This window comes from Callorhinus ursinus, unplaced genomic scaffold (assembly GCF_003265705.2).
Source record: "Callorhinus ursinus isolate GAN/ISIS: 27379988/994484 unplaced genomic scaffold, GSC_fseal_2.0 scaffold10, whole genome shotgun sequence".
Taxonomy (NCBI): Eukaryota; Metazoa; Chordata; class Mammalia; order Carnivora; family Otariidae; genus Callorhinus; species Callorhinus ursinus.
Genome location: NW_027397072.1, coordinates 50,523,968 through 50,550,113, shown reverse-complemented (window position 1 = coordinate 50,550,113; position 26,146 = coordinate 50,523,968). Strand labels below are relative to the sequence as shown.

General features: G+C 55.5%; 1 protein-coding gene across 3 annotated transcripts in view; it reads right to left on the bottom strand.

The window, feature by feature from the left end:
• Positions 1-25,894, bottom strand: part of RAB11FIP5 (RAB11 family interacting protein 5) — a 36,556-nt gene extending 10,662 nt beyond the window's left edge. Inside the window, exons 1-3 of one of the 3 annotated variants that reach the window (XM_025868400.2) lie at positions 25,299-25,894; positions 5,211-5,647; positions 4,396-5,095 (exon numbers count right to left, since the gene is read on the bottom strand). In XM_025868400.2, the coding sequence (XP_025724185.1) occupies positions 4,396-5,095; positions 5,211-5,647; positions 25,299-25,729 (1,568 nt within the window). In that variant the 5' untranslated portion in view covers positions 25,730-25,894. The remainder of the gene's footprint in view (positions 1-4,395; positions 5,096-5,210; positions 5,648-25,298) is intronic. The other 2 variants (XM_025868401.2, XM_025868402.2) reach the window with 2 other exon arrangements.
• Positions 25,895-26,146: the final 252 nt, after the last annotated feature.

Below are 26,146 nucleotides of genomic sequence, written 5' to 3'. Positions count from 1 at the left end.
ATACGGACTTGGCTTCTCTTTTAGGAACAAAGTTGGGGGAAGAAATGAGAAGTCCAAATGTCTCTGCCCCTGCAACCTGACGGAACAAAACTTTAGGGCCTGCAGGAACCTTAGGACAACTGGTAGAACCTGCCCCTTAATGCAGGAATCACCCCTTCTCTCTGACAGCCCCCACCGCTTAAACATTGCCATGGCTGGGCGACTGACAGCATCATACCAGGCTACCTCTGTAGCTGGAGGCCAGGTTCCACTGGTGGACAGCTCTTCCTTAGGCTGACATGAGCTGTGTGTCCTTGTCATTCCCACGCACTGGTCCCAGAGGTGGCATGTGGATCTGCAAAGGCTCTCCACGAGGCAGTCCCCCAAGAGGCCAAAGCCAGCCTTTGAGGCCTACGCCCCCAGCCAACATGCCCTTCAGCCAACCCTCCAAAGGCAGGAGCTCCGGCTGCCCTCCTGAGATGGGCCTGACGCCCAGGAAAGGTGTCCAGGAAACTGGACATATCCTCCCCCATCATCTGGGCACAATGAGGTGACAGAGAGGGGCCCAGGAAGCTCTAAGTAGGGATACCACATAATTTACCTTCCAAACCAGAACATTTTTAATATGGTAAAAGGGCAATATTAACTATAGCAGGAAAACAGGCACAAACAGGATGGATGGCCACACTAACTCGAGGTCACCGGGCATATGTCATGTCCCTCATTGACCCCACGGGGAATGCCACTGAGACTCTGAGCTTTCAGCAGCCACTGCACACTCCAGGCTCCGTGGGACCTCGATGTCCTACTTCTGGTGAGGGGCTGGGATAGATGCACAGACCACCAAAGGCCACCACAATACACCCGCCCCCATGTTGTACCACACTTACCCCAATTAAAAAATATTTGCATCCCACACTTGGTCCCCTACTGTACAGGGTTCTATGGTTAGCGTGAAGAGGAGGTGGCAGGCAAGCTCTGGTGGCCTGCCCACAGGGAGCTTCTTCTCCAAAAGGGTCAGAGAGGGATAGACACAAAGGCAACCCTGTTTGGCTCTGGTGGGGTTAACACGCTTGGTCTTGACAGTCCTCACACAGTAAGTAGCTCGTGCTGCAGCTCAGGATGCATGGCTCACAGTGGGCTGGTGAGCAGGGCCGAGTCCCGGGGCCCAGACCCTAGTCTCAACTACAGCCGCCCCTCCCCCACCCAGGCACACACACAGCCATGGGACCCAGCCGACAAGGGCCAGGTCAGGACGAAAATAAGGACCATCTTTTCTGCCCTGCATACCCTGGTTTCTTGTCTCCCAGCCACTGGCTTCTCCAAAAGCAGCAGCTTTTTTTCTGGATACCGCGCACCCAACACATAGTGCTTCAGGCCTCTCTGTGGGGTACCAGTGCCATGTGGGAGCACTAGAGGGCGCCGCTGCCCTTTCCAGTGAGGAACACCCAGCAATCCACACTGGTAGCCCCGGGGGGCACAGGCACCCAGAACCTCTGGCCTGTGGACAGATGCTGGAGCCCCAGCAGGGGCCTGCAACTACCTTCAGTCACTCCGGTTCTGGGTGTCTGACCTACAGCTTCCTGCCGTGAATTAGCTCACTTCTCTTTCTCGCCTCAAAAGCCCAGAGCATGCCTTCTGGGCCAGGACCAACAGTCATTTGTTCTTGGCCATCTTCCTGGCTCTGTCAAGGCCCAGCGCCTGGGCGATGCCAACGGGCTCAATGACCAGGTCTCACGCCTGTCTAGGCCGCCCACTTTACCCCAAGAACTCTTGCCCCTGCGGCCTACGCCCTCAGATGAACCCCAGGGAGGGCAGAGATCCCTGGATGCCCTCCATCCTGCTGAGGACAAGCTCAGAATTCAAGGAGAAGGGCAAAAACCTCAGCTTCCTTATGTCCCTCAGTGACCCAGCCTGACTCTGAAGGGCAGCTGGGAGATACAGAGACACAGGAGAGGAAAATAGGAGCTGTAAGCAGGAATGAGGACAGTCCCAATATCACTCAAAGTAATGGCTCACCGGGGTCTGAGCCCAGAGCCTGCGCACATGCACAGAAATGACCTCACGAGAGATGACCCCCAGCGTCTGTCTGTCCTGGAGAAGGCCCTGAGATGATCCCTAGACAACAGCCCTGAGCCCGTGGTCTGCGTTCCACCTGACCCAGGCCCCCCAGCTCCTCCCAGCAAATGCCCTATCCAGGTCTCCTGCCACCTCCCTCCATAGCACTACCCACAAATCTCAACTGTCACAGGGCCACGGGCCCATCCCCTGTCTCCCCATCTTCCCTCGGCTGCAGGTGGCCAGCAGTTCCCCTGGGGTCTGGCGAGTAGGGGCAGGGCGGCAGGGACAGAAGCTGGTGTACCTAGCCAGGGAGGCAGAGGGCAGCACCACCCGGAGGCTGACCCGCCCCCCCTGCCCATCTGCGAGGTGTAGGGGCAGGAGAGGGCTGCCAGGTGGCCCGGCCTGAACCCAGAAAGGCCTGGCATTTCTCTCCCCAAACGCTCTCGGTGGATTCGAATTCCACAGGGAAAGAGAAGAACCAGGACCACGGGATCCTCTCCGCTCTCCTGGGAAGGGGCTGTAGGAGCCTCTCTCAGCCCTTCTGCACCGTGCCCGGCCTCCGTACCCCACCTCCTGCCCACAGACCCGTCAACAGGGGAGGGACAGGCTCATTGAGAGCAGAAACTGTCTCCCGGCCAAACCGGCAAGGGCCGCCACAGACACTGCCTGTCCAGTGCCGGCCCCAGGCCCTTGGGAAGCAGGGACATCTGCTCCTAGGACCTACGCCTGGCGGCCCTCCCTGCACCCTGCTGGACAATGCAGCAGCCTCCGACGGTCAGAGTTAGGAGGAGACCAAGGGCCAGGGTGGGGGGCCAGGGCTGCGATACTGCGATTCGGTCATCTGAATGACCAAAGGTCTATTTCTCGTGTGTATGTGGTCTTCGTCCACAGTTTCTGGCTCACAGGTTCCAAAACCCTTGGAATTTCCTGAGCAATAAGAGCATCTTTTAATATTTGGTCTCTTGTCCTCACTTCCTGAAATGCTTCAGAGCCAGAAAAGTGAAATGGGCATCTTGTTATTCATAACAAGCCCCTTCCCACCACAATTGGGGTTTGTGTTGATGAGGTGACTTTTTAAAAAGCCCCAAAGGACCTGAAGGATGGAGGCTGGTTGCCAGGGGAACCAACCGTGAATAGAAGGGTGGAACTTTCAGTCCCACCCTGATTTCTGCAGAGGAGATGGGCTGGAAGTTGAACCAACCACCAATGGCCAATGATTTAATCACTCGTACCTGTGTGAGGAAGTCTCCATAAGAATTCCCAAGGATGGGGTTTGGGAGCTTCGGGGTTGATGAACACGTGGAGATGCAGGGGGAATGGAGTGCCTGGAGAGAGTACGGAAGCCCTGTGCCCTTTTCCCAGACCTTGTCCCGTGCATCTCTTCCATCAGGCTGTTCCTGAGTTACAGACTTTTATAATAAACCAGCGTAAGCAAAATGTTTCCAAGTTCTATGAGCCACGCTAGCAAATGAATCAAACTCAAGGAAGGAGGGGGTCACCGGAACCTCCACTCTATAGCCAGTTGGTCAGTAGCAATGTGACGACCTGACTTCCGGTAGGCATCTGAAGTGGCCGGTGGGGGTGGGGCTCAATCCTGTAGCCCTGAGCCTATGTGGGGTCTGATGCGTCTCTGGGTCAATAGGGTCAGCATTGAGTTGAATTGTACGGCATCCAGCTGGTGTCAGAGAACGGCTTGGGCATGTGGGAAACCAATCCCCACAGTGGAACTGGGTGCAGAATCCTAATTAGTATCAGAACTCTCTTGAGAACTTTCCCAGGGCCTGAGAGCTCCAGGACTCCTGCACCCCTTCCGTGGGTGGGACTCAGCACATGAAGAGAGGGGTGGGGGCATCAATGACTTGACGGCCATCTCTCAGGGGAAAGAGGTCACAGAGCCAGCTGGGGCAGCTGGGGTGGGGATGGAGGGTTTGAGGTAGAGGCCCCATCCCGCCTCCCCACCTGCCAAGGCTTCCTGACCTTGAGGCCAGAGGGCAAGGGGTGGAGCTGGGAAGCAAAGAATTCACACAAATGGCCTTCCCTGCTTTTCTCCCCTTCCTCTCCCTCCCTCAGGGGATAGGCGTGCCAACTCGGGAAGGGAAACCCATGAGGAGACTGGACTCCTCAATCCACAGGGCCCCCAGAGCGCTGCGCCCTTGCAACTTACCTGTGTCCATGTGCCAACAACGAGCCTTGCCTTGGGGAAGTGGTACCCCCCACCATTCAACCATGCAAAGCCAGAGCCCCAGCAGCCTGCCCGAGGGCCCCAGCTGCTCCATCCTCCCTGCCCCGGGATCCAGGCTGCAAATGCCCCAGCATGTTCCCCGAGGAGCAAAGCTGGTTCGGCCAGGGACGTACCTGGGTTTCTGAGTTGGTTCCTTGGCTTCTCTCAAGCCAAACCAGCTACTCTTGGCCTTTTCCTCCCCGCTGGATGGGTGGTGGGGGGAGGCTCCCAGGGCGGGACCCCCCTTCTCCCCCAGAGAGCCGCGGCGCCCCAACTCGCTCCGACTCAGTCCCTGGTGGTGATGGTGGAAGAGGCCCATCCGGGGCTTCCGCTCCTCCTTCCGGGCTCCCTCCTTCTCGGCCACAGCCTCAGAGGAGGCCACCATGGGTGTGGCGATCTGTACCGGCTTGGCCTCGGGGAGCCGGGCCCCCTCCTCCTCTCCAGAGCGGCTGGCGCCAGGGACCAACACTTGGGCCTGAGAGCTGGGCTCCTCCTGTCCGGGCGGCACCTCTGAGCTGCTGGTGCTGCGGCTGCCTCCGCCCCCCGAGTCATCTGCGGCCCGAGGCCCCTCCTCGGCAGGCCTGGAAGACCCACCGTGCAGGGAGCCGGAGGGTGGAAATGGGCCCGAGATGGAGCTGCGGTGCCGCAGGGGGATCTGGGGCTCCTCATTGTAAATGTGGCTCCCATTGACGCAGAGTGAGGAGCGGGAGGCAGTTTCCAAGTGGCCCTGGAGGTCCAGAAGGGATCGGGGTGGAGCCGCTCGCATCTGGCTGGCCTCATCGCTGTAGGTCCTTTTGTGGGTCAGCAACTTGGGGGACTGGGTGGAGTCCCTGCCTGAAAAGGAAGCACCCATGGAGTTAGCAGCAGGAAGAGCAGCCTGTTTCCAAGGCCCAGGGCCACCCCCAACCCCCGTCTGCCCCCCAGGGGGGCAGGGCCCTCGCTCACTCACCCCCTTCGCTGGACAACCAGCTGCTGCGGCTAGGCGAGCGAGTAAGGAGCTCAGCGCCCGGGCCCTGGTAGGCCAGGCTCCCACTGGCCGAGGACAGTGTGCTGTCCGAGCCCAGCGAGGTGTTGGACTGCGTCAGAGAGGACTTGCGCAGCTTGTTGCGGAGGAAGAAGCCTTTGGCTTTGCCCATCTTGCCCAGGCTGCCCAGGTCGGGGTCCTCCAGGGCGCTGCTTGGCAGGATGGCAGAGGCAGATTCCAGCTCAAACTTCTTCTTGCCCTTCATCTTGTCCTTGATCTTGCTGAAAGGGGACCGCGGCTTGTCCTTCATGGACAGGTCAAACATGCTGGCGCTCAAGTTGTTGCGAGTGAACTGGATTGTGACTTGGATCTCCCCACGTTCCTTCTCCTTCTTGCCGGCCTTGGAGTGCAGCTTGTACCACCTGAGAGAAGGGGGGGTGGGGTGGAGCTCCGGCCACAGGCCCGGGGAGCCCGCCGTCCCCTGGTACGGGGCACCTCCCACAGCCTCTCCCACAGGTTGCTGCCCTGACCTGACACACAGGCCCAGCCCTCCGAGCCACAGGCATAGCCCAGAAACTATCTACAACTTGTCCATTGGGATGAAAACCACATCCTCAGTAGGGGAGTCCCCTCGGTGCTACCGGGCAGGGCAGCAGTTATCACTCATGCCACCTTCCCATCCCCCTTCCCAGGAGCTCGCAGACCTCCCCTCTGCCCCTCCCCACTCCGTCTGAAACTCTGAGGCCCAACGGGGTGAGGCTGGGTGTGGGAGGAGCTCATAACCATCCAGGCCCCTGGGGCACACAGACCTACCCACATTTCTCCTCAGGCTTGTCCCAGCCAAAGCTCTGCTCTGAGCCACCAGCAAGCCCAGAAAAGAACAGCTCATCCAGAGGCCCAGGGCCAGGAACACGAGGACACACACGTACACACACCTCACTCCCTGACTCATCCAGACCCCACCAGAACACCTCTGCACACAATGGCACACAGGGGCCTCAAGCCCGAGACCCAAGGGAGGGCAAGAGCGCTAGCATCCGCTGAGCTGCTCATGTGTGGCACAATGGACTACACGGGTTTTCAGCTCACTCCCATGTACACCTTACAACAAGACTGGGGTGTCGGGGCCACTACCCTGATTTTATACAACAGGAGGTCAAGGCTCAGAGGTAAAGTAACTCATCCACAAACAAGCAGACAGGAAGGAGAGAGGAAACAGACAGCTGGTTTTCATCACTCCAGAGGCCATGTTCTTCCCACTACACACTCCCAGAAAGACCCCTAACACACACGACCACTGCACAGAGTGGCTGGAGCCCGCCCTCCAGGGGAGGCGTGTGCACGGAGCTCTTCTTTCCTCTGCTGCCTGACCAGACTCCTGGCCAGCAGCAGCATACAGCGTCTGTGTGGAGCAGCTAGACACCCCCCACCCGGGTCCCCTCCCATTCTATTCAGCAGGCCACACCCCACCCCATCTCCTACAGATGTGAGCACAGAGATTCCGCAGAGAAACTGAACCAGAAGTGGCTGAAAATTGGTCCCCTTTCTCACACCAACACCCAGAATGTGTAACCTCCCTTGCACGTTAGAGCTTAATAAAACACTCAAAGGATGTGTTGGAGGAAATCTCCCAGAAAGTAGAAGGGCAAAGATGAGGTGATGATAGGAGGTCAGTCCAAGGAGGTCTATCACCAAATAACTGGAAAGTCAAGAAAGAGAAAGGAGTCTGCTCCCATGTGTGAGGGACTTGGGAGGCCTCTCTCCCATCCACAAAACAAGAAAAAAGCTGAGCAAAGCTGAAAATCAACAACTCACAGGGGATTTTTAGGGCAGTGAAACTATTCTGTAGGATACTGTAATAGTAAATACGTGCCATTATATACTTGGCAGTACCCACAGAATATAAAACACAAGGAGTGAACTCTAATATAAACTATATGCTCTAATTAATAATGATGCATTGGGATTGGTTCATCAGTTGTAACCAATGTGCCACACTAATGTGAGATGTTAATAAAAAAAGAAAAGATGGGGTGGGGGGAAGGAGGAGGGCCAGAGCTAGGGAGTATATGTGAACTCTCTGTACCTTCCATTTGTTTTTCTGTTAACCTAAAGCTGCTCTTTAAAAAATAAATAAATAAATAAATAAATAAATAAATAAATAAAACCTCTATTAATTTAAAAATAGGAGAGGGGATAGGGGAGAGGGAAGGGAACAGAGAGCACCAGGAGGAAGAAACTGGGCAAGAAATAATACAAGAAAGTTTTCCTGACCTGAAGGACATGAGCAGCAGCCCAGAAGGGCCACATGCATTGCAGCACAAGGGACAAAGAAAGACCCGGCCAACAGCTCTCACTCTCAGGTTCCAGAATACCAGGCAGAAGAAGGAGACCCGAAAGCTTCCAAACAGGGGACACAGGTTCGTAAGTTCAGGAATTAGAGTAACATTGGATCTCCACTCACAACACTGGGTACCCTGTGGAGTCATGCCTTCAAAATTGTGAGGGAAAAGTTTTCCGGCCTAGAATTCTAGACCCAGCCAATAAAGAATGCAGGTGGAACAAGGCCTGGTGGAGATGGTCAGATTGGTCACTGAAGGGCTCAAAGTCCCTCAGTACATACACACACCACACCCACATATACCCCCTACTACCCACCCTCCCACACACAACCACCCCCAGCACTGCACACTATACCACACACACACACACACCCCACACACGCTACACCACACCTCCCACACACTACACCACGCCCCCACATGCCTCAGTCTGTGCTATGGTGGTCACTGCCCAACCCTGAGATCTGCCCACCCCACAGCACCGGCTCCCTGAGCTTCCCAGGTGTAAAGAGATTGGGAGTGGGAGATCTTTTGTATGAAAAAAAGTCTTCCCAGGGGCACATGCAGTTGCACCCATTTGGGAGTGTCCATCAAGACTGCACCCTCATGTGCCCATTATGGGCTATGCGCCTGGCCTCCCCTGGGCGACCCACATCATGGCCCGAGACAGCGAGCCAGGGCTGCTGGTTTTCCCTCCTAGACCTGAGAGACCATCTACTGGGCAGGCTGCGGCAGGACAGACAGCACAACCAGGGAGGGTGGAGGGCCGTGCTCCAAGTGTGGGTGCACATCTCTGTGGCTCTCATAGTAAGCAGGGGCAGGGGGAGGGTGGGAAGAGGGCAGGGAGAAGAGAGAGAGCTAAGAGAGACAGATTGAAGGCATGGGTGAGAGGATGTGTCGCGCGGGGGGGGGGGGGGGGGGGAGGAAGGAGGGGAGATTTACTAGAAAAACGCACCAGCTTGCATCGACATCCTCACACCCCTACTTTCTCAAGCCAATGCCCACCCTGGGCCTGACACTCAACTCTTTAAAGGCCGAGCCCTAGTCACTTTCCCCAAACCTAGACTAGGCCCTAGGTAGCACAGGAAAATCCTGGGAGGTGGAGAAAAAGAGAAGTGTATGGACTCCACCCCAGCCCACTAGGCTCTGGGTAACTGGAATGGGCAAGCACACACATCCTTTGCTGGGGCATGAAGGTCAGGGGCCCTCAGTTCCCAGCTGCTCACTTCGCACGTCACAGCATTAACAGTCACTATCTGGGGGGCTGGGGGGGGCGGTGAAGCTGCAGGGAACAATGACTGCCTACACAGAATATTTCTGTCCAGTCTGAATTTTTTATAAGGAGCACACATTTCTGTCGCAATAGGGAAAAGAGACAAAAGAAAACGCCTGCTCCTATCTTATCTCCTCAGTTGCTTGAGCCACAGAATAGGCTGCTGGCCTCTCCCTCCCACCCCCTCAGCTGAAGGGAGGGTGCATCATTAGCCCACGGTGACACTCAGGTCCTCTGCCCGGAGGATCCTTGCCCCCTCCCCCTCCACACCCTCCTCCCTATAAGGCCTTCTCTGTTTCTCTGCTTCTCCTGCTCTTCCCCAGGGAATTTGGGTCTGTCTGTCTGTCTCTCTCTCTCTCTCTGACCTGCTTTTCAGGAAGGCTGGAGTGAAGAGAAAAGACTTTACTTACCATTTTCTGATACTCCCCTATCCAGAGCAGAGTTAAGCTTAGAATGGCATCTGGACCCCAGCCGCTGTCGCCTATCTACCTCCCTACCAGTCGAGGGCAGGACTGAACTGGACCCTGCTAGGCACCTCGGGTGCCCTAGGACTCAACCAGAGCAGGCCTTCTCCCAGGAGTGTGACCCACACAGGCTGGGATGGCAAGGCCCCACAACCACCAGCTCCCAGACAAAGGCTACAACCCTCCCCTCGACCCCATGCTCCTGCTTCCTCCCGCCTGTCTAGATGGCCCCCTAAGAGATCTGGGACCTGCCAGGCACTGTAGCACACTGGAGTCCACCGGAGGCTAGAAAGCCACAGACATGGCCGGCGTGGGCTGATGATCCCTCCGTGAAGCGATGGAGACTTTCTCTTTACAGAGCCCCACGTGCAGCAGATTCCAGAGCAAATAGGCACTGGGCATCCCATCCCCACAAACTGGGGCTCCCACGGGGAATGTGACTGCAGTATCCTATAGCCCAGCCGAAGTCCCACTTCCTCTGGGAAGATCTCACAGCAGCACCATCCTGGCCTGGCCCAATCCCTCCTTCTGACCAGGCACACGCACTCTGAACCAGACTCACTCTACAACCAGACCTGGCTGCACTCTGCTCCATGGCCACCTGGGACTGTCATTCTCTGGGTGCCCAAGGTCTCCCTAGCTGGACTGGGTTTCCTACAGATGCTTACTGAGTATCCCCCAGGGTACAGAGCTACAAAATAAATGAACAGTGCATGGCAGGAAATCCTGGGATGTTACAAGGCCTCCATGACTCCCTGCCCGCACTCCCTCTCGCTTCCCTCTTGCTCTGCCCATTCCTTGTTTGGAGCTCCCATCCAGATGCCCGTGGCAGCAAAGCACGGTGACTAAGAGCTGGGCTCTGCATCCTGAGTGCACACCCTGGCCCCATCACTTACCAGGTTACTTCCCTAAACCTCTGTTTCCTCAGCCATCCAGTGGGAAACCATCCTCTTGGGGCCTCTGGTCAGCACAGCGCCAACACTTCCTATTTCCTCTCAGATGGTGTGAGAGTCGTGGTAGGTGGGGCACCTGAACGCTCCAAGGCCCAGGCAGCACGCACTCAGGAGACAAGGGTTTGACAAAGAAGATTATTATCTGGGACTTGTCCCAGGTGTGTCGGCAGTCAAGCCAAGATGGGCACCAACAGGAAAGGAGGAGTAAGAGAAAACCCCTTGCTCCTGAAGAGGTATGCACAGCTTTGGAGGCTGCTCTTCCCAAGTGTCTCCCAAACTGCAAAGCGCAAAAGGGTCACTGGATCTGGTTAAAATGCAGATCTGCGGCCGTGGGCATCTAAGAGGCTCCATTTCCACCCAGCTTCCGGGGGATGCCTGCCCTGCTGCGGACCACACATGGGGGCGGGGGGGGGGCACATGATGGGGCTAGAGAACTGGCAGAGCTAGCCTTCCGGCACACTCGCGTCCCAGGCTCTGTACCCCCTTTACTATCCACACAGTCCAGGAGGTCAGGCCCACTATCCCCATTCTGTGCTTGAGGAAACTAACCTACAGAGGTTTGTCACTTACCCAAGTCACCCAGGGAGTAAGCAATGGAGCTGGAACCGGAACATGAAGATGCCTAACTCCCAGCCCATGCCCTTAACTTTTAAGATGTAGCGTTTTTCATGATGCCTGGGTGGCTCTGTCGGTTAAGCATCTGCCTTTGGCTCGGGTCATGATCCCAGGGTCCTGGGATCTAGTCCCGCATCGGGCTCCCTGCTCAGCGGGAAGCCTGCTTCCCCCCTCCCCCACTCCCCCTGCTTGTGTTCCTGCTCTCGCTGTCTCTCTCTGTCAAATAAATAAATAAAATCTTTAAAAAATAAATAAATAAATAAATAAAATCTTAAAAAAAAAAAAAAAAGACGTAGCATTTCTCATATGGCTGAATGCAAACACCCAGGCCTCTGGACACCCCGAGGGTACAGAGGCTGGAAAAGGCCTAGATGTACACCACAGACGCTGACAAAATCCCAGGAGGATGCAGCCCTGAAAGGTCACTGAGGGAACCCTGGGGTTTTGTCCTGTTCCCAGGCCATTAAAACCTTGTCTGAGGGCAGCCCAGCCTTCCCCAGTGGCCATCAGAGTCCAGAATTCCTGGGGGCGCAGGACCATGGAGAAGCCTTCATGGCCACCTGTTCATCAGCCAAACCTCCCCCAAGCTCCCAAGGCAGCTGACAAAAGTTCAGCAGGCCCAGCTTGGACTTAGGACTCAGCCCTTAGCCTCTTCCCCTGCTAGACACCCTCCTATACCCCGAGGGCAGAGGACAAAGGCAGGATGGAAGGGGTGGGGGGCTAGGTGACCCACCTGTTACCAAGATTACGGCCTTAGTTACTCCTCCGCCCACCACCTCCACCTGTCTCTCAGGGAACAACGCAGCTGGGCTAACAGATGCCACACACCATAACTGACCTAGGGCCCGAGGTCAAACTCACATGTGCCAGAGCCAGAGTGGCTCCCACAAGAGACCAGGGGCAGTAGGGGCTGTGACACACGGGCCGGGGCACACCTGGCTCATCCCCAATTTTTTACCAGTCCCCAATTCAGCCTATGATCCAAATAATGGCGCCCCTTCTCAGCCCCCACACACCATTTGTTTCAGTCCCCAAACCCAGGAATCATCTTTGTTTCCTTCTCCCCAACACAACCTGCATCTAAACTTTGAACTCTGTTGGCTTTATGTGCAAATTCTATCTGGAATTCTCCCCCTTTCACCCCTGTCACCCTACAGTCCAGTCCACCACCATCTCCCTTCTGGACGTGACAACCCCCTGCTTCCCTGCTCCACCAGCAAACAGGAACACCACACCCTGCTCCTCAGAATGGTGGCAGGGTCCCATCTTTTGAGTCCCGGCTCTTCTGACTCTCTGAGTCACTCACCCCACTTCTTGATGTCCCTGAACCTGTCAGGCTTGTTGCCACCCCAAAGCCACCACACTTGCTTCTCCCTCTGCCTGACACACAGGCCCGGATCTCACTCACTCACTCACATCAGGTGTCAGTTCATCTGAACCTCCTCAGTCTTTCCTGAGTCCCTCCACTGCCAGTATTCCTTGCCTTATTTTGTTTCTTCAGCATGCTTAACACTACTTGACATTGTGTGTGTGTGCGCACGCACATCCTACATGGGACAACGATGTATGGCGTATTCATGGCTATGTGACGTCTGTCTTCCCCTGCTCTACAGGCAGCAACTGCATTCTGCTCCTCTCTGCATCCCCAGCACTTAAAATAGCAGACCCTCAAACATTTGTTCAATGAACTAACAAACTAATCTAGAAATTGACTCAGGAATTTGTCCATCCCTGTTCACAACTCAACAACTGTATAACGTTTCTCTCATTACAAACCCATGGGTCTCGCCCATGAGACCAGGAGCTCCCAAAAAGCAAAGAGAATGCCCCTAGCTTACCACCCCCAACAGGAACCCTCTGAGGGCAGGAGCCCCAAGTGCCAGGCTTAAAGAGGACAGTTCCAAAAGGGGGCCTTCTTTAATCCTGACAGCCTCATCTCCCATCTCTGACTAAAGAGTCTCACTCACTTCCCTGAGAGAGAAGGCACCCAGCCAGATCTGGGAAGTGCCCAGCCCCGTGAATGGAGGTCGATGAAGGGAGGTTAGGTGTTGACCCCACTCTAGCCCATCACTAGGACACGAATCTTTTTTTTTTTTAAGATTTTATTTATTTATTTGACAGAGAGAGTGCGTGTGCATGTGCGCGTGCACACAAGGGGGGGGGGGGGTTTGAGGGAGAAGCAGGCTCCTGCTGAGCAGGGAGCCCGATGCAGGGCTCAATTCCAGGACTGCGGGATCATGACCTGAGCCTAAGGCAGACTCTTAACCAATGGAGTCACCCAGGCGCCCCCAAATCTTATCACCATTAACAGCTACATCTCTCCTTTATCACTTATTATATGCTGGGCACTATACGAAGCACTCACCACACCGGGTATCTTACTAATCCTCGTAACAACCCCGTGAGGTGGGTGTGGGAGGCAGACCTTGAGGGTGGCTACAGCATGGACTCTGGAGCCAGGCTGCCTGGTTTAAGCCCCAGCCCCACCACCTGTATGACCTTGGGCAGGTCACTTAACCTCTCTGTACCTCTGTTTCCACCCCTATCTATAATGGGGGGGGACACGTGTCCACTCTCCTCACAGGACCACTATGAGGACGAAGTGGGCTATCTGTGTTGCACTCAGAGAAGGGGGCCCGGCACACGAAAAATGCCACACGAGTGTCAGCTCACATATTTTTGCCGAAGCAGACTCAGGGGCACATAGAAATCGGCTGCGTTAAGTCACACACTTCTTATCAGTAAGCAGGAAAGCCAGGATGTGAACTCAAGCTCCCTGACTCCAGAGCCCCTGACCTTCATCACTGCACTAGACTGCCCCTCTCTGCAAGTACAACACACACACACACACACACACACACACACACACACACACACACAGAGGCAAGAAACCCCATGTCCCTGCCCAACCAAGGAATCCAAAGTCACCCCTTTATTTCTCTAGGGCAGGAGTATGTGTTAGATGGAAGACAAGTTACATCTTTATTTCTCCTAACCTCTAACTGAAATTTAGCATTTCTGCCAATTATGAGTTTCTGCAACAGTGACAGTATGGCAGAAGTACCTGTGTGTCACTAAGAGAATCCAGACAGCTTCATATCCTATTACAGCTGTAGCAGATGTCACAGAATATGGTTTCTACTCAGCAGTACTCTGAACTTTAACGTTATTAGACAACCCCTGGACTGCATCACTTAGTACAGGGATAAGGACATGTTACTGTAGCAAATGTTTTCATGTATCGATAAATGAACTTCAATGCCATTGGTGTACTTTGTAATCCTACACATCTAAAGATCTTCTTCTGAGAAGGGGCCTACAGGCTTCAACCAGAGACCAACGCGGTCCACGGCACAAAAAGCGCTAAGAATATCTGCTCTAGAGTAGGGAGGGAACAAAGGCAGCAGCAGAAAGGCAGGTCTCCTCCTCCCACCCCACCGCATGGCACCCAGGCTGAGATTTCAAAGCAGAGGAGAGGCACTGCTCCCCACTTCCTACCCAGGGGCATGGGAGGGCCTGGCCAGGGGCCAGAAGCTGGCTCAAGGCCCTGAGTCTCGCCTGCGTCACGCTACAGTGCTCAGTCTAACCCTCAGATACCCTGCATGCCAGTGAAGGTGACTCCAGAAAAACAAAAACAGGCAAGTGAGCCTGCTAGCTAGGGAGCAGGCAAGTGTGTTTTGCTCATACCCCAAAACCCCAATCTCTCACGTCCCGGGGGTGGCTCCTCACCCGATCCTCACCTGCTACAGCTATAACCCATCAGGGGTGCAGTTTCTCCCTGATGGCTACGGATGCCACCCTGGCCTCTCCAGAGACAGGTCCCACCTCAGTCTACTGAACGGCTACCACCAGGCTGGCGATAATGGGGGTCTTGCAAAGCTGACAGTTGCCGGCATCAGACCCCAACCCCCGAGGCAAATGAAGCTAAGAGGCCTGATGTCCTGGCTGGAGAATCTTCCGGAAGGGAAAGTGAGGAGCCAGCACAAAGGAGAGAAAGATACACTGACCCAGTTCTCCCTTCCTGGCCTCACCCTCCCCATCCGGAGTTAGTACGAATGAGGGGCTGCGGGGCTCTGGAGTGAGGAGGAGATGTGACCCAAAAAGTAGATGTTGGGGAAAACTGCAGGAGAAAACACCAAAAGATCTATCCTTCACATTATCTGCCCCCGTATTCCTACTCCAGGCCAGCCATCCGCCATTTCAAGCGACGTTGTACAGAGCATATCATTTGCCCTCAAGATCCCTGCTGCCCCAGAGACGAGTTACCTTTTCCCACGGTCCCCAGGGTCACAAGGCCCTGCGATCTCTGCTCTGGCAGGAAACTCCTGCAGTGTAAAGAACTAGTATCAGGCACACCATCATGGGGCAAGGTGGATTTTTAATTTGAAAGTCATCACTAATGGAAAAATAATGGCAAAGAACTGCCATTCCTGGTATTCCTCAGTGAACGGCACCATCCTGCCCATTCCTACACAGAGTGACCAAAGAGTTGAGCGGGAGAGCTCTTCCCTCGGCCAGGTTCCTGACAGATACGGAGGAAAAGGCAGAACTGGGGACCACGGCAGCACTCATCCGTGAATGCTAAAACCACGGTGATGGCCAACTTCATAATGGCTGCATTGGGGCAACAGGACCCGCTCGCTGCTCCACCTGGCCTCACTGACAGCGAGGCCGGGGAGCGGCATCGGCTGCCCTGCCCCGCCCCACACGGAAAGACTCTTGCCTGCAGGCGGGGTGTGGGGACCCGGCCTTGCAGACCCAGCAACTGGTGCTCAGGGGCTGGAGAACCAGGGTGAGGAGCAGCAGAAGGAGCTCCTCAGCCTGGGCCACGGTGTCAGACAGCCTCAAGGACAAGTGACCCAGCTCCTCCATCCAGGGGGTAGGGGTCTGAGACAAAGACTGTCATCCTGGGAGGCCTAACCAGGCACAGGATGGGCGCCCTGTCCGGATGCTGCCTCAACAAACCACCTATGAAGAGAGAGTTCTGGTATCAGGGGAAACTGCATGTGGACTGGACACTGGAGGATTATTAAGGAACTGTTGATTTTGTGTGTGATGAGGACATTATGGTTATGTTAGGGAGCACTGACTCATTGACACTCTCCTTCTGGTCCCACTTGGGACTAACAGTGCAGTTTCCATTAGACCCCAGAGGTCGGGGCGGGGGGGTAGCCTTAGGCCAGGACACAGGCTTTTTCTCCTTGTCCTAGGACTGAGCCCTGGTCTCTGAGCCTTGTGCTGACTGGTGAGTTCAGTCCTGCCCACTCATCGCCACACCCCAGCACAGGGCCTGGCGCTCGATGCCAACACCATCCCTCTTAGAGGCACAGGGCTCTCGCCCATGAAATCCACCCAACCATGGGAGGCCTCGACTAGGCCTCCACTCAAAACATTTCCCAAGTATGTGCCAGGAATAAGAAGGGAGAGTCTTTGAGAAGCTCACATCTTGGTGGGGAAATAAGATAGCCACACAAATCAGGAAAGCGATTGACACCGCAAAAATGCACAAACTGCGTAAGCGAATTAAAGTAGTATGATGATTTCGGAATGGGTGGTGAAGGACACGACATTGATACTGGGCCTTGAGCAAAGCCGAGCGAAGAGGCAAGAAGTTGGGTAGGAAGCCATTCCAGGTGGAAGGAATAAAATATGCAGATGCGAGGGCTGACAGGGAAAGGCAGGCAGAAAGGTGCCCTGGGGCGGGTAGGAGCCGGCCTCAAACACTATTCTGGGCCCCGAAGAGCGCTACAGGGTACAAACAGGGACAGGGCCTGCTGGACAGGAAGAGCGCAGGACAGCAGGGAGAGGGACAGCTCCAAGGTAAGGCAGGGTGACAGGCATGAGCCGACACAAGCCAGGGAAAGTCCCCTGGCTGGGCCGGCCTGAACAATTCCTTACGCCTCTGCAGGTATAATAATTTCTCATCATAAATTAATAAACTGGCATTCTGGTTTATAAAAAGGCAGCAGCAGTTATGATAAGAGTCCAGAACAGGAATTAAAAAAAAAAAAAAAAAGAATCCTAAATGAGGACAGGAGCAACGGGGCAGGTGGGAGGGGCCCCTTTCCTCCAGCAGCGACCTCGGCCCTGCACTCTCCCTCCTTAGCGACAGCAGGGACTGCGACTCACCTTTTCTCCCCCAAACCCAGGGGCGGGGCCTGATATATGGAACACCTTCCAATACCTGCTGGATAAAGGAGATGGCATTGGCAAGGGCTCAGCGAGTCCCAAAAATAAGTTGAAAAAAAATTATTTTAAGGGCATAGCGGGAAGACAAGAGACCAGGTTCTAGTTCATGGATCTGACTAAGAGGGTTCAAAGCCGCCATTTCAGCCCTGGAAAAGTGGGGCAATAAGACAAGCCAGTGAGGGGCAGGGAGAAGTGACAACGAAGACTGTGAGCACTCAGGGGATCAAGGGGTGCAGCTGGAAAACCCCCTCCCCAGAGTCTCCTCCATCGGACACCTTCACTCCTCTCCAAATCCCCACCCAAGCCTTCCTCCGAGTGCGCTATCAGACAGGAGGCCTGCGGGGCCTCAGGCCAATCTTCTTCTGGCTCCCCACACCCACAATCAAATCCACCCTTTGATTTGGTCTCTACAGCAAAACTGCAAGCCAGACCCAGTCCTCGGGCAGGATATTGCCTCTTATCTGGCCAGGAGATGCCTCTTATCACCTACTCGAGCATCGTTGGAGCCCAGAACCAGCACTTCATGAGCCACCCCAGCCTCTGTGAGCATGGCTTGCTTAACTCACCTCAGAACCCAGCCAGGTCCAGCTTCCCTCCCTCCTAGGCACAAACACCTCAGCCAATCCTCCTGCCCCCTCCTGCCCCCTCCTGCTGTGGGCTCCGAAGGCCTGTCGCTGTCAGCTGGCCCCAGACTGGCCGGCGACCATACTCACTCAGCAGAGATAAAGCTATTAAAATGCCTAGAGACAAGTCTAACCACCCTCATAGCAGCAGAAAATATGTAACAGCCAAAAGCACAAAGTAGGGGAAAAAGCACGGCACTTAGGAGTCAGAAATCTGGCTGCAGGAGCTGGTCACATAAGTCATGTGATCTTGGACAAGTCATTTCACCTCCTGAGACCCCAGTCTCCACATCTGTAAAAAATGGGGGTCACCTTGTCTGCCCTCAGGGAAGAATGAAATGAGGTGATGCCAGGAAAGCACTCTGAAAAATAGGCCAAACCACACATACAGATTTGGGTTCACTGTCTATCAAGGGCCTTTTATAAGCTGTCATCAGCCCCATGGGAGCACGGTGGCCCAGGACCAACCAGTGATGACCCTGCCCAGGGAGAAGGAACCAGCAAGATGACCTCTCCCAGGTGGTCTTGGTCAGATGGGGTGTGGGGAGTAGGAGGAAAGTCTACTTAATCGCATCCCCTCCCCAGTTTGCTCCGAACCCCACATTTACCCAAAACAAGAGTCTTGGGTCACAGAGGACAAAACTAAGTAGTGCCTGGCCCCTCAGCCAGGGTCTCGGTTTAGACACACAACAGGCAGAGACAAACAATAAACGAGCATCCTGTGTGGGAAAGTCAAGCTGATCAGAGGTATAACCTATGCACAGAGAACACTGCATTTCTGCAAACCAACGTTAAATGCGTAGAATAACTTTGGATGGATACCCAAGAACTGGCAATACTGGTTCCCTCTGAAGAGAGGAGCTGGATGGTCAGGGCAAGGGAGATTTTTCGTTGCATACCTTCTGTACCTTAAGAAGTTGAACCAGGTGAACTACTCAAAAAAAAAAAAAAAAAAAGTCAAGTCAGGCTGTTTTGCTGAGAGAGGCATAGGGGAAAGTAAGATTGGCTCCCCTCCACTCCCTCTCCTGGCCCAGCCCCAAAACACTCACTTCCCCTTCCGGAGACAGTCTCCCTCTCTGAACCTCTCCCAGTCTCCATCACAGCTTTGGCTGTCGATCCAGGACCTGCTTCCCCCAGGATGCCCACCCTGATGACTCCAACCCTGATGAGTTTTCTCCTGACCCTTTCCTTCTCTCACACTTATATAAGCTGTTCTGTAGGTTAATTATCCTTCCTGGATAAGTCTTGTCTCAAACATATTTTTGCCCTTCTAGGGAAAGGGCTATACGTTTCTTTCTCTTGTTTTCTCCAAAGCCCTGACCTAGGCACAGTGGTTGCCTCCTAATTGCTTCCTAGATATTGAAGAAAAGGAAAAAAAAAAAAAAAAGCAAATGACGGCATCACTGTAAGGCCCTAGATGGCTCAGAGCATTCTGTCACAGTAAAACAAGCATGTGATTCTTGAGAAAGGTCAGGAAGTCTTGTATCTGCTGATGCTACCAAGCTCTGCTCTACTGCACAAGCCAATGGGAGCAAATCTCCCCCCGGGGGAGGGGGTGCCCAGGGCCAAGGCAGAGCTTCCCAGGCCTCCCCCCAGCTCCTGAGACACACTCTGGTGGCACTGATACCCTCCTTCCCCAAGTACCCTGCAACAACCCCCTCCCCAGGAGACAGACACGACGGGATTCGGGGCTGCAGCTCAAACACATTTACCCCAGTCAGCCAAGGCCTCACAGGAGAAGCCGGCCATGCTTACAGAGCCATGGGGCTAACCACAGAGATGGGCTTTGGGGAGGACAGCGGAACCCTCACGAGAGCAGCGGCCGAGCCCTGGTCCTATGCAGAGCTAGCTCATGGAAGAAGATATGGGGGGAAACTGAGGTTGGGCAGCCCAGAGTGGTGGTGAAGAGCACTGAATCTGAAGCTCGGGTGGCTGGGTCCAAATCCTAACTCTGCCTTCTACTGTGTGCCTTTAGAAAAGTCACTTCACCTCTCTGTGCCTTTGTTTCTCCATCCGTTAAACCCAGTAACAGTACCTATACCTCAAGGGGTTCCCATGAGCTAAGGTAAGTCCTTAGGACAGTGGCAGCACAGAAAAAGGGCTTCATCGATGGTATGCCTCGCTAACGAGGCAATAACAGCCCCCCAAGACAGAGTGCTACGTGCTGCCAGGGTGGTGTATGTCTCTTCCTCAAGGAGGCGCCCCTGACCACAGCTGAGCCCGGTAGCTCTGTCTGTTCTGAACCTCTCCAGGGCTCCCTGGCAAGGCCTGAAATTACAGCACTTGCCTACGGCCCTTCCTCCAAATGTGGGGTTCACCCTCCTAGCAAAGCCACACCTTCTGGGCATGCAGGGTGGGATATCCACGTCCTCCCCTCCTCTGAACCCACCCCACCCAGTGACCCCTGTAGGCCTCTGCCCAGGCTCTCCAGAAAAGCCTTTGGATGAGACTGCCCCTCCAGGTCCACAGACAAGCCCCAAGGCCCACTCCCCTATCCCGGCAGAAACGTCCCTCTCTCTAAAACCCCACAGGCACTTCCACAGAAACCCGGGGATGCACACAGGGCCCCAAATGCCATCTCTCCCTTACCCTAAATCCTACAGCGTTGTGGGCTGCCAGGGCCTAACAGAGACCACACAGAGCCCCAGCCCTCTCCAGCCTCAGTCCCCACAGGGCTAAGTTCTCTGCTAGCTCGGACATTAGAATTCCATGAGCAAGGGCTGTGCCACCCCTCCACCAACCCCCACCCCAACCCCTGGGTCAGCTGAAGGTCGAGGTGGCCTGTGACAAAGCCCCTCCCCTGGGCAGCTCCTCTGGTTCTTGCGGAGTCCCTGCTTGAGTCCCGGCTTGCTTACCGCTCACTAGGGAGAGGCCTGGGCCCAGCCCCACAGCCAGGCCTCAGCCCAACCTGCCACACTCAGCTCCCCTCACTGGCTGCCATCCTTCCTGAGGGAAGAAATAACCTAAGGGGTTCTTGGCCAGCTCAGGAAGAGCAAAGCCATTAGACTCTTTCCCTGGCAGGACTGCCAGGTGTATAAAGGACCCACAGTGTGGACTTTTTTTTTTTTTTTTTTTACTTGGCTGTTGGTAAAGGGCAAAGCTTCTTCATGACGATACCATTTTGCAGAGGATTGGCCGTGTACAAGGAAAAAATAGATCCTGATTCCCAGAGAGCACAGAGAGCTCCTGTCATTGTGTTAATTATCTGTCCCAGCGCAGGGTGGGAAGGGCAGGGGAAACATCTGGACAAGGCCAGACTAGTCATTTGGCATCGGCAAGAGCGTCACAGCACCTGGGAAGCAGCAATAACAAGTGGAGCAGGCAGCCCCCATCAGAGGAAAGGACAGCCCTCGTGGTCGCCTGGGGCAGGATCTGCTGAGGTAGGCCTATTCCTGGCTGGCTACAGGGAGAGGAGACTAGGGCAGAGATGGGGTTCCCACCAGGGAAAGATGCAGAGGGAAGACGAAGCTGCTGTGCCAACCAGGAGCCGCCCTGTCTGACGGAGGAGTCACTTCCTACCCCTCCCCTCTCCCCCAGCCACTGCTGCTCAAGCAACCCCAAATAAAAACTACCTCATAACTAAGGGAGTTGGAGCCTCCTGCATCCTAATGACTGACTTTTAAATACGGCCACACCCCCCCCCCCCCCCCGCCCCCAACACACACAGCCAAAGCAGACTTCCCCAGCAGCCCCACAGGTCTGGGGTTGGAGCCGGAGCCGAACCTTAGGGTTGGAACGAGGACCCTTAGAGCCTCAGCTGCTTCCTGAGGAGCAGTCACATCTGGAAACCAGCGGAGAGAGGGTGTGGGGGTCACATGCACAGGAATGTACACACTGTCTGGAGGCTGAGAGATGAATGGAAACCCTCAAAAACCATCCCAAACTTAAGCCAGGAGGCCGCATTTCCCCTCAGGTGCCTCTCCCAGTGCCCCCAAACCCAACATCCTCCAGGGGATCTCAGGCCACCATGATGAGTCAGGCAGAAGACTACAGTCTCAAACCTCAGTGGTCCTGGGCCACAGGCCTCCTGGAAGCCCTCCATAAAATCAATGGCACAGCTGTGATCGGGGTCGACAAAGCCTCTCAGGATGCCACAGTTAGCAGCCTGCCCAACAGCTTTACTCTTTGGGATGGCAAAAGACAAACTGGTCCCGATCCAAATTAAGCCCAGACTCAGGCTTCCCAAGGGCTCTAAGCATCAATCTGATGGGCCCAGGATGGGGGTTCTTTACAGCAGGGACTCTTTTACCCACACATAACACCCCCTCCACACAAAGTACCCACCAAGGGTACTACTGGAGATAAAAACCAGAAAGGAAATAGTGGAGAAAGAAGCATCTTGGGATTTTCAGACCCATGATGATCCATATATGGCTTAACTGAGGGGAGACGGTTATAATGAGTTTCCTCATGTATTATGTTAAGTTTTGTTTTGAGAATTTCCTCTTCACTAATTTGGAAGCCTCTGGTGAAATCCCTCACCTCAAAGAGCACCCCTTGACAAAGGAGTATCAGGGGCTGTTGAAGTGCCTCGCACCATCCACCCCACCACCATCATCGCGCAAAGCAGGGTCCTCAGAGTAACCACAGCACCCACACTTTGAAGGCTTGCTCTAGGTCTGGAACTATACTAAGGCCTTTACAGACACGGTCTTATTTAATCTTATAATTCCATAATTATTATTGGTGGCCTTTGTAGAAAGGAGGAAACAGGTTAAGTAACTTGCCTGCTAGTAAGTCACAGAACTGGGAATGAAAGCCATCTCCACTTTCAGAGACACTGGGCGGTCCTGCGTTCCCAAGAGGGCAGGGGCAGCTCCAGCCCAAGCTGCTGCAGAGGGCTGCAAGCTGACCCAAGCCTGGCTTGAGCACTGAGAGGCCTCCCAAGCCCAGCCCTAGCTCTCAAACCTCTAGCAGCCAAGAGAATGGAGGCCTGCAAAGGGCCGGCCTATTTCGTCAGGAGCTCTCCTACTCCTGCATGTACTTTGCCACCCACAGTCCTGGGGCTTTCCCAGACTCAGGCTCTAAGTTCTGTATTGTCTCCCCCCGCCCCCCCCCATCACATGAGAGGCTCTCCAAGGGTAGGGGACATCTTCCTGACCAGAGCTACCAGACACTGTTACCAAAACCTCCCTCCGCTATCACTGCTATTCAGTGACCAGCAGCCATGCCTAGGTGCTTTAACTGCATTCTCATTTCAGGCCTTACATCAATCTTGTAACACTCGCCCCATTTGACAGATGAGAAAACTGAGGCACCAAGAGTTTACCTGACTCACCACAAGGTGGCAAGTTTGAGACCGGAATCTATTTCTTGCAACTCCACAGCCCCCTCCTCGTAACCATGAAGCTGCCCTTCCCCAGTCAGGTTCTGTCTTGGTGACATAGGGCTGCCATCTGTCTTCCCAGAGACCACCACAGCTGGCTCCTGGCATTAGAGTGAATACTGTTCTTTTCCACCATTATCCAAAGCTGAGGCGGGTACACCCTGGTCCTCTCCATCTTGCCCTCTCTCCACTGGGTAATGTGTAGACTCACTATCTTAGTAGCTCACGCCAGGGTGCTCCCAGGAAATATCACCAGGAGTGGCCATTAAAATCAGAGGTGGGAGGTGGGGACCCATGTGGGAGCAGCAGCCCCCACCCTCTGCCAGTTGGTACACTGTGAGGTCCTGAAAGATCAGGCAGATTTCACCGACTTTCCCTCTGCCCACCAGGAGTGCCCCTCTCCTCTCCTGCCCCCTCCAGGTTCTAGAAATTACCCAGGTCAATGAAACAGAGGAAAGTAGCGGGTAGGTGCGGAAACATCCTGGTGGGAAAGATGACTTCTATGAAGTAAATTAAGGCTCCCCTTCAAATCAAGGGGTGGCAAGTCAAATTCTCCAAGAGGGACTGTCCTTGGCTGAAAATAGGCCCACCTGAGCCTACAAGCACTGACAGTTCAACTAAGTAAGATCCAAAGGCCAAGAAGAAAGCAAGGGCAGAAACTGAAAAAACAATCAGAGCTCCCCGCCACCCTAAGTCACTGACTTCACAGAGGCCTTTCCCCACAAGCCTAGAGACTCTCTGTCTTCCCCATCCCTCAGCCACCAGGGGTGTCATCTACCAGTCTGGGCAGATTGGCTGAGTGGTGGAGACTGGAGAACTAGGAAGGAAAGGGGTGGGATAAATTTGGGGACAGGAGCCGCTCTGGGAAAAGAAAGGGCTAAGAGACCCAGAGGAGAGCTTTCTGCCCCACCCCCAGCCCCTTGGCTTCCCTCAGCCAGAAAGGAAGGAGAGGACAGAAAAGGGGAGGGAAAAAACACAAAACAAGGGCCAAACTATACCACAGGATTCCACACCCAGCAACCAAACAGCAAGTCAGGAAACGAGGAGAGGGGAAGGCCAGGGGAGGGGGAGATGGAGCCAGGTCACAGCCCTGCCTGGAACCTGCCCTGCGCTAGCCAGCTTCTTTCTCACTCCAGGCAGCAGAGCCACCAAGGCCCTTTTCAACACATGTTTTGAAAAATGTTCAAGGTCAGATCCTTTCTAACCAAATCCTGCTCTCTTACGGGTCTGCACCAGGCTCACCCTTCTCCTCCAACAAGCCTTCCTAGATTTATTCAGATGCCATTCCACATGGGCAAACATTTCCAGCACCTGTCCCCACCTAGGGCATGCCCTTGCCCCCATCCCCTTACCCTTCCCATCCTGGGCCCACTGGGTCCAGGGGAGGTGTCACCCCAGTTAACCCCTTAAATGATCCACAGCAGGTGGTCAGCCCTGGGGACTGGCTTTCAGATCCTGCCCAAGTCCAAACAGGAAATGGGGCTCCAAGTCTGAAGCCTTGATCTTAACACCAGCAAGGTTAAACACTGCCAAGATAAATGATTAAAAAACGCACCAGCCCCTCAAGGTGGAAGTGGCTGGGAGATTATCCCCTGCTGTGCATTAACCATGACGCTGCCTTCACCTCAAGCAGGACAGGCAGGACACTTGAAGGCTGACTGAAGGGTTTCCTTCCTTTAGTTAGGAGGCTCTCCTGCTTTCAGAACAGGGACACAGAGGGGCAGGGTTCCAGAGGCGTCTGTCTCTAGGTGGCAGAGGGCATCCAAATACCAGGCAAGAAGCAGATGCTCTCTGCAGTCTCCAGATTTGGTGGGGCATCTCCGGTCAATCTCGCCCTCAAGTAGAACACTGCACCTTCCTTCCCCCACTCCCCTGCGGCCCATCTTGGGGCAGGCGGCTGCAGTGCCCCTCCCCTTCCAGGAAAGGGAGACACGCCCGGAGGCCCTAAGAATGGCCCCAAAATTTTCCTTCTTGAGGTTTCCACAGTCCAAGGGCCTCTGGATCCCACTCCTAACTTTACTTGGCAATCCACTCCTAAAGCTAGGCCACCAATCATACCTCCCCCTAGGCTTCTCAAGGACACACCAGCAACCAAGCACAGACCGTCGCAAGGAAGGGGATCAGAAGGGGACCCAAAATGCAAAAGAGCAACTGGTCGGTTTACGCCCTTGAGCTCGCGGCAAAGGGCGCACCGCCCCAGCCAGAGGTTCGGGGTCCCGCTCCCCCGCCAGCCCCGCCCAGCGAGCTCTCCTTTAACCGTTTCCGCGCCCTCGGCGCCCCTCACTCACTGCGTATGCTGGGCGCGGCCTGCGCCGAAGACCTCGTCCAGCGCCACCGTGGCCTGGCCCAGGAACTTGTCAACGCCGATGAGCGAGCGGTGCATGGTGGTGAGCACCAGCTGGCAGGCGGCGGCGGAGCCCGCGGCCCAGGGAGCTGGGCCCGCATCGGCCTCCTGCGCCCGCAGCAGGCCGTCCAGGGCACCCGGCGGCAGCTCGAAAGAGCACTCCTCGCGCCACTCCGGGCAGCCCGGCGTCTTCTCCACCACCGACGTGCTGTACTTCTCGCGGCCCACCTGGATCACCGTGTACGCGTCGCTGGTGCTGCCCGCTCCCGAGCTCTTGCCCCGCAGCCCGCGGGCCCGCAGCACAGTCACCTGGACGTGCGTGGGTAGCCAGCGGGAGGGCCCCGCCGCGGGCTCGGCGCCCCGCACCAGGGCCATGGCGGAGGAGGCGGCGGCGGACGAGCCGGCAGACGCGGGCACAGACACGGGGACCGTGAGAGGAGCCGGGCAGCGGCGGAGGGCGGTCAGGAGCCGGCTCCGAGCGCCGCCGCCGCCGCCGCCGCCACCGGGCCGCCGCAGCTGCGGGCTGGGCAGGGCCGAGCTGGCAGCCACCTCCCCGCCCCCCCGGCCACCGGCCGCGCCGCGACGTCAGCGCCCCGCCTCCAGCCCTGCCCCGCCCCGCGACCCAGCCCCGCGAGGCGGTGCAGCAGTGCGGCGGGGGCGCTAGCTGTCGCGCCCCGGCACCCGCCTCCGCACACCCGCCTGCAGCTGGAGAGGGCGACGGGGACCAAGGGGTGGGGCGTGCGGCCTCCGCAGAGGGGTGGGCGGGGCTCCGGCGTTGGCCCCGCCCCGGGC